Source organism: Caretta caretta, chromosome 1 (genome assembly GCF_965140235.1).
Source record: "Caretta caretta isolate rCarCar2 chromosome 1, rCarCar1.hap1, whole genome shotgun sequence".
Lineage (NCBI taxonomy): Eukaryota > Metazoa > Chordata > Testudines > Cheloniidae > Caretta > Caretta caretta.
In genome coordinates, this window is record NC_134206.1 from 227,493,860 (window position 1) to 227,506,468 (window position 12,609).

Genomic DNA, 12,609 nt, shown 5'->3' on the forward strand with positions numbered 1-12,609 from the left:
ACATTTATCATAGTTACACGTAATAAAATCATTACTCACATACATATAAATATGTATATGAGAGAGTGGGCTAGAGAGCGGGACGCATATATGTATGTACTACGAAGAAATATGACAACTTAGAGGATCCAACTTAAACCTTAAACCCTTTGAACAATGCAAAGCGTTTCCCCTTATTCCCTAAGATTATATTTTTTCCAGATAATGTTAATTATACTAAGGGGTGATATTGAACTTGTAGATGAACATGATTAAATAAAACAAAAATAGTAACGATTCTGATAATATAGGAAGAGAAAATGTAAACATTTTAGAGACAGTCTGTAACCTTAGCGGCATTTGGAGGATTCCTGTATTGCATAACAGACACCTAAAGAGATTAGGCTACACGTTCTTAAGAGATGCTTTCACGGTATTTGGAACACCCAAGTTAAAGAAAACTCGTGCAATTATTTGGGAACTAACATGAGAAAACACACAATTGACATGTGGACTAAAGAAAACTATAAAGATGAGAGACCTGGTGTATTTCCGCTGCATTTATGCTAAATTGCCTGCTGTACATATTTCTCTCTCGGGGCTCCTTTTCAAATTCCAATTCTTGGAAGCTAACGTGTCTTTCTTCCCCACAACTCTCCTCACTAACAAATACAGTGCCCCATGATTTTTCCAAATAAGGGAAACACCCAACAGCGCAAAAAGCGAGAGCAATTGTTCATCACAAACTTTTCACTGACCTCTTAGTTACTGACTGACTTTGCAATCTGTTGAGACACACGTTAGGTGTAAATACTCTTTATTACCTATGCCTATGAAAACATAATAATGTAGTCAACAGCGAGAACACTGAGAACTTAAGTAGACTGCCTCCAAGTAATACAGGGAAGAGGGAACTAAACAGCAGGGGCAACTGCTCCTCAAACTTTCATCTTCTGATAAAGAAAATCTTATTCTATGTGGAATGTGAGCGGTGTGTGTGAAGATGCCTCCTGAACCGCTCAGAGATACCAGGCATGTTGGCAAAGGACTATAACCCCCCAAACAAGCTACTTCATTTTCTCCGACTCCCGCGCACACGAACTCCAAGCCGGTAAAACACTAGGATTCAAAGGATTATCTGTTTGATTATTTTTCACTCGGGCAACTCATCGCTTTCTGAAAGGACCCTTTGAACTAATGTGTAATTTGCAACTCGGGGCGGGGGGGGGGGTATAACAACAGATCCTTTCCTCCACCAGCTTCTCTCACAGTGTTTCAGATGGGGGGGGGGGCAGCCTTTCATAATCAACCAAATTTCACCAAACTAAGTCGTGCGTTTCTAGCTGTCCAGTCCCTTCAGCATCTTCTAAACACGAGCTTTTGAAATAGTACCACCTACACGGCACCGGAGCGCGCAGCCTGCAGTCCACAGAGCGGACGATTTGTTTAAAATACACGATCCAGTGGCTGAGGCTTGCGTTCAAAGCAAGCGGCAGCCGGAGGTCTCAGGCCGCGCACACAGCTAGAACGCAGGGCTTTGGCGAGATCAGTGTCTTTCCATTGTCATCCTCCCCTTTAAAAAAAAAAAACAACAACAACAACAACACGGGAGGCGGATTGCAGGGACTGGCTGCCCAATGGCAGCTTGGAGTCTCTGGAGAGTTAGAGAGAAAAAAAAATAGAGCGAGAGAGAGAGAGCGAGAGAGAGCGGCACTTTCTGCCCTCCAAATCCCTTAAACCATCCTCATTCCACCACGCGAACCCACTCTCGCGCAGCGCCCAACCCCCGAGACATGCCGGGCAGCATTCCAGAGCCAGCGGCAGCGGCGGCGGCGGCAAGCGGCAGCGGCAGCCGATACGCTGCGCGGGGAGCAGCGTTAGCACCAAGGGGAAACTAGGCACAACACTGCAAACAAACCAACCCAAACAAGCCCCCCCACGCCCCAGGGACTGGAGGCCAACTCAGATCCAAGCCGAAAAGGCCACAGCTGACACCAAAACGGGTGGGGAATAACCATCGGGGGGGGCCAGAAAGGAATACCCAAGGAAGCGAACTCCACGAGTGTAAACGGGATTCAGCCATGCTCCTTTTTTCATCTCGCAGTGTTTTACTCTCAGTGTATTACCCTCAGATTTTCCTCATCCTTACCAGTGGGAGTTACCTGTAAGTGATCCAGATTTTTTTTTTCATACGCTTTACAATGACCCCGCTAGCTGCCTGGGGGCAATCTGACCGAAGGGAGCCGGGATACCTAGCGTTGTGGCAGGTCTGTGAAATGTGTGATGATGCTGATGTTTTTTTTAACTCGGTCAGGGGGGCGGATGCAGCCAGGTAGCCGGAGAAGCTGCTCGTTTCTCCCCAACGCGGGATGCGGCTTTCCCTAAGACCCGGCAGAGCACAGACCACATCTCGCCCAGTGTTTTACGTTATCGCGGGCAGGTGACATTTTGTCAGCTCTTGAATGATGGGGAAGCGCACCTGACCTCCCAGGAAGAAAGGACCTAGGGGCCAGCTTTTCCCAGAGGAATTGCAAAACCCTCCGGGAGGGCAATATCTCTTTATGTTCTTAAAGGGAAGACACACAGACGTAAGGTTATACAGCCCGGGGCATCTGTAGGGAATAAAGCAGGACTCATCAAAGCCAGTGAAAACAAAGCTAGGTTGGACAAATGCACCCACCGCTACGGTGCTCTAACTGGATGCTTTTCTCTTCTCTCTGGTCTGATCTAGGAGTTAGACCGGGCTCCAGATCCCTTTCCCGCGCTCGGAGGAGGAAGGGGCTTGGGGGGGTGGGACTGGGAATAGTTTCGGTCCTTAAATAAAATCCCTGTAATCACATAGGTGCTTTCTTGGCTCCCTGTTCACCCTGGAGTGAGTGCGGGCGCTGGTGGTCCTAAAGGTCTCCCAGCAGGTTGGCTGGCGGTCCCTGGTTTTAGACTGTCAGGTGTTTCTGACTGAAAAAAAAAATCAACCTCAGGGCCCCATTAGCTTTCCTGTCTGCCTGAAAGTCATCCCGCGGGTGGCTCACACGTGGAAAGGGCTAGAAACTAACTGCGCCCTGGGTGAGGGCAAAAATGTCAAGTGCCTCTGATCGCCCAACGCCATATGGGTGCTAACCACATGTAATGTGGAGAACAGAAGTAGCCGAGGACAGTTCTCGGGTCTGGTCCTTCTACATTCCTTGAGCACCTTGAACTCCGCTGACTTCACGGGAGGTTTGACACGTCAAATAAAAAGAATGCAGGATCGGGCCCGGCAGTAGGCACGTTTCGGTAGGCAGCTGCCGGGGTTACCTGGCTCTGTGGTTCAGGGAGGCTGCGAGGTCTGCCAAAGACGGTACTAGTCCGTTCAAGAGCTATTCAACCTGCACCTTCAGCCTAAGAAGGAAAACCTGTTTCAGGATTCCTGTTTCACGCTCACTTTATATTTACAGTGTCCTGATCAGTGCCTACTTCTTTATGATGCCACGAATATGGATTTTAAATTTTGCCCCCTGAATTGTGTGTGCATGTATATTTTTTATATGTTTGTCCTCTTTCCGTTTACACACACACACACAGAGTGTATATCTCTAGTTTCTGGTAGTCCATGGAAAAACAGAATTCCCCACCCTGGAAGAGAAGAAAGCATAAACACACCCATCAAAAGAAACGAAACATGTCTGTTTCTGCATTCTTAATTCTTAATGAAATGCACATGCCCTGGCTACTGATTTCCGAGGACGCTTGATTTATGGAACCATATTCGGTTTAATTTAGTTGGATGCTATTGATCAAACCAAATAGCTAAGGCTCTCTGTTTTTCCCATGCGGGTCCTGTCTCCTGGTAGGTAACCATTTCCTTATAAAATACAGCATTGGCTTCTTTTCCAGAAGGTCAAAAGTTATAATAAATAAATAAAAAACCCTTTTAATATAAACGTAGCCATATTTTTCTCAAAACCGTAGGAAATTACTATCCTACCAAGTTTTCCTTCTATAAATAGTTCAAATCTTGAAACAAAAGTTTTAAACCACACACCAGATGCTGGGATGCTGGCGGTTTCCCTTGCTGTGTGACATAATTATAAGGTCCGAATGCAAAAGCTATAGAAGTATAATAATAATACTAAGGCAACTGCTGAGGGGGAATACAAGGGAAGCAAGGCATGCTTTATTTAGAGCTAACTACTTGGAGATCTTCTGAGCGCTCATCTGTGACCATGAGAATTTGCTGGGGATAAATAATGCCCTCTCCCTTCCCTGTGCCATCCCCAGTTCATCCTGTGAGTCAGGTCACTTGTTCCGCTGCCTGCAATGGACTTGGGGAGTTAGAGCGAGATCTGAGCTTTGGTCCCTATTGCAATCAAGTAGAGCAGAAAGGAAAGGGATCAGAAGGTGACACATAACAAAGCAAAGCCGAAATCAACAAGCACGTCACTTGATTAATAAATCCATATGAACGCAGCCTTGTGTCCTGGAGAAGAAAGCTGATCAGACTAAACAAGAATGTAATTGCAATTCACACATCTGTGTGCAAGCAAGACTTCGCTCCTCTCCTCTCCACCCGTCCCCAGCAAGAATGTTGTTTAAACGCCTGAAATTCCTCTATTTCCATCAAATGCGTGCTAGCATTAGTTAGCCTGCCCCTTTGTGCAGGGCCCCGGACAATGGGTTTTGCACAGCTAAACTCTTCCCTTCCAATAAAGTGTGAGAAACCTTGACATATTGTGATATCTTGCGGGGTATTTTTTTTTTTGACAGTTAAAATAGAGAGAGGTTAGTTAGTTGAGTGCCTACTGGATTTGTGTTGTTTATCTTGTGGACAAACATATGTCTCTGGTTTACTAATGATAGCGTTTGAAGATTAAGGCACGGTAGAGGCTGTTGGAGTATTACCTACAGGGGTCTCTTTCCGTTTGCATTTGTGTAGGGAGGCTGCTTCTCCCGTTGCTAAGGGACTGCCAGTGATGAGGTTCATTTCCCTACGGATCTTTCTAGTCTGTTCTGATGCACACAAGAATATGACTGCTTCTGTTGACAAGAGAATTGTATACTTTGTACTGAAGGGTGCAAAACTCTGGCTTCACGAAGACTTGGAGGGGGGGTCGCCTGTTTCTAGGCGGGCACCGCATAAAGGCACAAAACAAAAACCATGTAATCAGAACAAATAGTGTATTTCGAATGTGTTTTAGTGCACTGTAGGCTCAGTGATATGGTTTCATTGGTTAGGCGAGCTGAAAGTAGGTTGCAATTAGTTTTACCCACAACTGGTCAGAAAAGGGACACCTTAGCAAATAAATCTGGGTCTGGTGAATATGCGCTGTGGCAAAGTTGTTATCTTGGTGTGCATGTATCAGAATAATTGTATCATCCTAAACATTTGTGACCAGAAAGAATTTATGATTTAAAAAGAAACACAACTCAAATAAAACTAAGCTGCTGGTAGACAGATTTTGGAAAGACCATGATAAATGAAACATGTAACATAAAGCTGGTTCTTAATAATATCAATCTGATTAGTGTAAATGTCTAAGAGAGAAGATCAAGCATAATACAAGGTGGCACCTTTTCCTACAAGGGGGATATACGTCGTTCCTTGGTAGCATCTTCTAAAATAAAGTGGTTGTATTCTAACATTTGGAGGTAATAGCTGTGTAATTTTTTTCACTGTTCACCTTCCCTATGGCAAGATGAATGCATTGGTTGGGGATTCATTTCTTACAGCTTGTAGAACATGGGGATATGTACTGGCATACGAGGAGAGTTTGTTCTGTCAGAGATTTATTTGATGGGAATGGGAATTACCCTTTTGAACACATAGAGTAACAGAACAAGCCTCCATGCTGATTGTACATTAAAAACAAAAAAGAGAACGGTCTACATTAGTGAGCAGCACCCAGTGCTGGCTGGTTTCATAATGTAGAGAGAGAAAACTGCCTCTGTATGAGTTAGTTAATGTTTCTGATGGTGCCACTTCTGATACCCTAAAAGTTCGTAATTCCACATCCTCTGCTACTGGGGCTACTACATACTCTAAGGGGATGGGTTAAAGGGGGTTTCTTGGTTTTTCATGTAGCAATAGGAGAATAATACTTCCGAACCCTTAAAGATTAGGGCTGTTGGTCACTAAAGATTTTCATCTGCTCTGTGTAGCTTTGTAGGGAGATGCACACAAAGCATGGTACATTAGATAGAGTACTGGATTTAGATTTATTCCTAGCTCAATCACTGAGATGCTGTGTAATCTTGGGAAAGTTACTTCATCTCTTTGTTTCCCCCTCTCATACTTTGTCTATCTTGTCTAGTTAGACTATATGCTCTTTGGGGCAGGGATTGTCTTTTACTAGGTGTTTGCACAGTGCCTAGCGCAGTTGGGTCCTGATCTCTGTTGAGATCTCTAGACACTACTGTAATACAAATGATAAATAATAAGAGGCTTTTGAATGAGATTCCATACTGCATGGTTGTTGTGGGATATGTTGTCTTAGACATAAGAAGAGAGTGGCCTTTCCTAGCACACACATCAGAAGAGAGTGAGTTTCCTAGCACGCACTACAATAAATACTTTCTTGTGAGCAAGATGGCTGAAGAAGACTTGCATGTCCCTCAGAGTGTTAAAGTCAATGTGAGGTTGGTTGGTTGTTTTAATGGACTGTTCCCACACATTAAAGCTGTCACATAGAGATATGAAGCCTAATTTCAGAAAAGCTGAATACCCAACAGCTCCAGCTGAAATCAGTGGAAGTGTGGGTTCTTAGCGCTTCTGAAAATGAGGACCCCATTTCTTTTGGAGGTAGGCCCAAACTAAACATCTTGTTGCTCTGATGAAGTTTGGAGCCAGATTGTAAATCTACGACTAGGTCCCTCTCTTTGTCATAATCTAGGCCAAACCCCCAGATTCTGAACTTCAGGGAAATTCAGTTATGGATCCAGACTTTAGACTTTTAATAGACACCTAACAAAACAGAAACAGTAGGTAATCAAAAGAGTCAAGTGCTAAATAACAAAGAAAAGAGCGTGTCTACATTCATTGTTCATAATCTAGGATGGTACCTGAAATTATTACACAGACTGCTTTGGGGACAGATTCAAATAAATACAAAATCATTTTAATTATTCAGGTGAGCAGGGAAAATGGTCTAATGCAAAGATGCTAGCATATAAAATAAAGAAGGAAAATCCTCCCGAAGAAAATACTTTGGAAGAAAAGTCAGGAAGCCAAACAAAGAAGGGTTAGGTTTATATCTAGACTGGACAAATAGAGGTTTATATGGTAAAACCAAAAAACATTACATTTGTCCAGCAGTATGGTATTTCAAAGGTAGCATGTCACAGGTTAGTTCCTATTCTTGGGTATACATGGCTTTATAACTGGGATTAACCTACTGTCAGAACAGATTCCTCACTCCCAAAATATAACAATTCTTTAGTTCTCCCAAGTCATTGTAAAGGAACATTGTGAACAGCTGTTAGATCAAAACAACTGCATCTGTTCTGGAACCTTTCTGTACAGAGCAGATTACCCTGGGCTAACTTTGCAGGCCCATTTCTTCACCATCCTACCCTTTTGCATGTAGCTATGCCCTCAGTGTATGGCCAACATGCAGAGGTAGCTTCTCCCCCAAGGCTGGCAGGTACACCTGCACCTGCTAACTCATTGCCAGATGGCTTGCAGTTGCTCACGGTCCATCTGTCTGCTCAGTTTTCCTTGCTGCTTGGCTGCCTCTCCTCCCCTCCCTGCCTGCCTCCATAGCTCCACCCAACACTACCCTCAAATCCATATTTAAGCAGACCCATTTTATAATTTTGGCTAGAGTATCTAATAGGAGAGAGCTATGCACTATGTGGAAAATAAACAACAGAGATTCCCCATTATAACCTTAGAATAAAATTTAGAGTAAGCCTAGACCCCTATCATGGATTCCAAGATTTCCATGTTCTTGCAAAATTTTCCATGTTCTTTGAGATATTTGGATTGTGCCATATTAGCAAATAGCTGGCATGAATGAAACAGTCAAACTTGTAATTGAAAGCTGCAGAGTTAAGCCCTGGGCTGCATGGGAGGCTAATAGAGATCAGGAGCTCAGGCAAAACAATGCAATCAAACAAAAGACAAGGCCAGTGGATTCTCAGTGAGCATTTTAATTCCCCCAAGGGTCATGCAGTTCTTTCTCTCTCCCTCCCCACTCCTTTCTTCCCCAAAGGTAAAATAATAGATTCCCCTCCAGCCCCAAATGTGGAGGGTCAGATTGGGTTTGCAATGAGCCTCTATATTCAGCAATATTCACTCATGACAAAAAACATGCATTGTCATTTTTATTTCCACTAATGGAAACATGGGGGGAGGGGGGAACCCACATTCTGGATACAAAACAATGCTGCAGATTTAATTTTAAAAATATCCATGTCTTCTATCCTGATCATTATGTCTACCTCTCTTCCTAAAAATTGGTAGGATAAAACCACAGTCCTCTATATAAAGCACTGAATAATCTTTTTCACATCTCCCTCTCAGGTTATGCTTCCAATTCCAAAAGGGTGTTTCCTTTACAGCCTGTCACAGGGGAAGTGCACCCCATCTCCCTTTGGGGCGGGATAAAGGTGTCAAGGCCCTGCGATTATGTCCGCCTGTCCATCCTTAGCCTCAGGGCAGTACAGCCTATTGGCTGAAGTCAATATCCTCTCACTTGGGCTGTATGGCCTAATGCCCACAGTCAGTATGATTGACCCCCTCTACCCAATTGTGCAGCCTTGTGGCCAGGGTCAATACAAGCACCCTCCCACTCGAGTTGTATGGCCTAGAGGCTAGAGTCTATAAAGCTGCCCTCCTCAGCAGGGCTGTGCAGCCTGGTGGCTAGAGTTGGGGAAGTGGGCTGCCACCTGGGGTGGGGGTGTGTGGCGGCCACGGTAGGTGGACCCAGGCCTTCCCACTCCGCTGGTTCCCAGCCCAGGGCCCTGGCAGTGTTAGTGTGTGTGCCAGTGAGTCAGCGGGGAATGTGGCTGAAACATGCTGACTCAAGATCTGGTTCAATAACTGGTCCACTGTCAAGTTCCCCATGGCTACTTCCTACCATTTTCCATGATGCTACGGTCTGGACATCTTCAGGGTCTCCGGCTTCCTCAGCCTGCATTGCTTCTGGCAGCTCCAGCCTCCCTTGGGTGTCTGCAGGTATCCAGGTGCCTGCCTGGGCCTCGGTGTCTTTGGCTCCCATGGTCTGGGGCTCCAGTTGCTCCCAGGCTGTAGCCTGTGAGTCGCATCCTTCCTCTTCAGCAGTCAGCCTACAATGACTGGGCTGCTCCCTTTTATACTGAGCCAGCACTTGGACCCTTCTCAGTAGAGGTGAGGGAGCATGGCTCTCTCTCCCTTCCTGTCCAGTGTGGGGCAAGTACACCCCGTCACACAGCCTGAAAGCTATAAAAATCCTTGTGAAGACATGGTGCTGGTAGTTTTTAGCATGCTGCAGCTAGGTAAGGTCAACATTATAGCCTCGTCCATGGTTGGCCTCATTTAGCTACTTCATGGTTATAAACTACAAAGCCTTGTCTCCACTAGGATTTACAGTGAACTAGCTAAAAGAAAAGGAGTACTTGTGGCACCTTAGAGACTAACCAATTTATTTGAGCAGAAGCTTTCATGAGCTACAGCTTACTTCATCGCATCTGATGCTCAAATAAATTGGTTGGTCTCTAAAGTGCCACAAGTCCTCCTTTTCTTTTTGCAAATACAGACTAACACGGCTGCTACTCTGAAACCTGTCAGTGAACTAGCTAAAATGCACGAGTTCTCTTACTGTAAAAACACACCTGGTTTTGGCAGTGAAGACACGGCCTCAATTGGAGAGCTAATGTGTCTTGTCCAGGAAACAGTTTGAACCAGCAGAAGAGACAATTTGTATCCAGCTATCAACTGCATTTTTGATATTCATTTTCTTTTCAACCAATGACCATAGAACAGATTTAAGTGGTAGCTGAAGCCTCACAAAGGGTAAAATTTACCCTGTGCACAAATCCAGCAGAAACCCTATGCAGCAGGATTGGCCCAAAGTTCCTAAGGACCAGATCTTCAAAGGTATTTGGGTGCTTAACTCCGCTTGAAAGCAATGAGACTTAGGTGCTTAAACACCTTTGAGGATCTGGGCCTAAGTAACCAAAAAAAGGACATCAAATGGGATTTGAAGAGTGTAACTGAAGGCACACATTAGCCTCATAAATTCTAAATGTGGCATAAGAACTGACCCTGGTGAAGTGGCACCATGTCCAGTGGTGACTGTTACTGTGCCTCTAAAATTTTCAGCCTGTTACAAGAGATGTTTGGCCACAAAGCTGCCATTAAACTCAATGGGGAACACTTCATTTTCAGAGTGTTTACATGGAATTCAGCCACAAAACTGCCAGCATCTTTAATGGGATTTCTGTGGTTTAATCCCACGCAAAAGGTATGGGAAATGCTAGTGCCTAACTCCCTCCTGCTGACCTATTCCTGGACTAAATAACAAAACTATTCAGGAAAACACGTGCTTCTTGGGAGGCCATTTGTCACATCACAATGAACCTGTGCAGAATTATGGAATATCCTTACACTGTGTCATCTTAACATCAAGTGCCTAATTCTGATCCTACCTAGAGCCTGATCCAAATCCCAATGAAGTGAATCAGGGTAACGTTTGGTGAAGTCAACAAGGTTACAGTGGTGAAGTGAGAGAAGACTCAGAGCCAATGTCAGCATGATTCTTGCTCTTCTAGTGTTCCAGGATAGCCTTGACACAGGCTCCCATATTACGGAATAGGAATATACAGACAAGGCAACTTTAATAGAAGGCTATTCCTCCATGTCAGACAAAACCCCAAATCAGTTTTGGGGCTATTGAAATAATCATTATGGCCTATGGAGCCAGTATGAGCTGACATGAAAATAGTGCATTTTTTTTAGGGGGAAAACACTTCAAAAGCATTGCGGCATTTGTTCTTTATGTGCAAGGCATTGTGGGGCAGTCCACCCTTCAAGTCTGGAAGCAAGGACAAGCCATAAAGATATAACTACTGTCTGTCTGCATGGAAAACAATGGGGCATGGAAAACAATCTGAGGTGTCTTTCATTTATAATTACTTAACGTATGGCAGACCTGGAACTGGATATTAGATCTTCTTGCCTGGATGAATTGAGATATAATTATAAAATGCTACTAATATTTAACATTAGTGTCTTTCATTCAAGGATCTCAAATGAATTAATCCAACATTCATGTGGACTTGGCAAGGATCAGTTCAGCCACCACTGGGGTGGAGTGCAACAGCTGATTAATAGCACACAACGCCACTGCACATCCACTTAAGACCAGAACTGAAGACAATGACTATCCCCAGTTGAAACAGGAGGAAGAAATTAGGAAAACCCAGATACAATGACCTGGGTTGGAATTTGGCAAGGATGATGAGATTAATGTCCTTAAAGAGGCAACTTTGCCTAAGGGGTTAAGTCCTGGCCTATGCAACAAGTTCTGCATTCTAATGCTGTCTCAGCCATTGAATAACTGTGGCCTAAGACAAGTCATTTAACCTACCTATGCCTTAGCTTGCCTCATCTTTTACATGGAAGTAATACTGACTAGGGTGTTTTTAGAATTAATAGAGTGCTTTTCCCCAGTGCTTTGAAAATGTAAAGTGCAATATAACTGCTAAGTCATTACTTTTACTAAGATATCCAAGGAATCATTAATGACCACAAGTGGTTGGGTCTGCACTTCCATGACTCATCGGAAGCACAGCATCTCCATGCTGGTGCAGTGGTACAGCACTAAACCAGGGAGAAGAGTGGCCACATGCTATCAACAGCATATATCCTGTTGCACACAGCTGTTCTATGGAAATCTCCCATCCGAGTATTGACATAGTCAGGTCATACTTAGCTCACAATAGATGACAATCACAGTGCAAGATGGATAGCATAGGACTGAATAATGGACATGACATGGTTAAAAGAATTTTGAGAGGAATGGCAGAATCTCCCATGACTCCACTGGCAGGATGCCAGTGAGCCATGTGACTATTTGGTTAAAAGAACCCTCTCAACCATGAGATCAGTTTTTTGTTGTCTCTCTTTCTTTTCTAAACTTAAAAAAAAAAAGAAAACACAGTTACCGCACAAGTTTCTGCAAAAAAGTTATATTGAAGTTGGATGACACAGGAAGATAAATTCAGGGGAAATCAGAGAAGGGAAATGGTGTTCTTAAACAAACCTGCTGTGAAGGGAGTCCCAGAGACTTGTATGACTTAAAATACTGTATGATGATCAATACTGCCATACCACAAAGCAAGCTAAGGATGGAGAATGGGACTTAAATCTGAGTTTCAGCTATTGTTGCCTTAAAACCAGACCTGTTGTGAGGGATAATTTTAATATAATAAACCTAACATTACTAGGTATTTGTATAAATAGAATGGGCTAGATCTGGCCCATGCTAAGTTCATCTTCATTCCTAAAGGGGATATCGTTCGAGTTTTGTGTTCGAGTTTTGATTTATTTTCTTTTATTGGTGCCCATCACCTTATTATCTGAGCACGTCCCACGTTAATTAGATTGGCAAAGCAAAGTCCCTAGCAGACTTCAGGGAGTCTTTTTCTCTTTTCCCTTCTCTGATTATGGGAAGC

General features: G+C 43.9%; 1 protein-coding gene across 3 annotated transcripts in view; it reads left to right on the plus strand.

Moving 5' to 3' along the window:
- Nucleotides 1–12,609, plus strand: part of WNT7B (Wnt family member 7B) — a 129,370-nt gene that overhangs the window by 6,659 nt on the left and 110,102 nt on the right. Inside the window, exon 1 of one of the 3 annotated variants that reach the window (XM_048824658.2) lies at nt 1,351–2,143. The exons of 1 other annotated variant lie outside the window; for it this stretch is intronic. In XM_048824658.2, the coding sequence (XP_048680615.1) occupies nt 2,061–2,143 (83 nt within the window). In that variant the 5' untranslated portion in view covers nt 1,351–2,060. Of the gene's footprint in view, nt 1–1,350; nt 2,144–2,225; nt 2,247–12,609 lie in introns of those variants that run through there. One more of the 3 variants, XM_048824676.2, reaches the window with a different exon arrangement.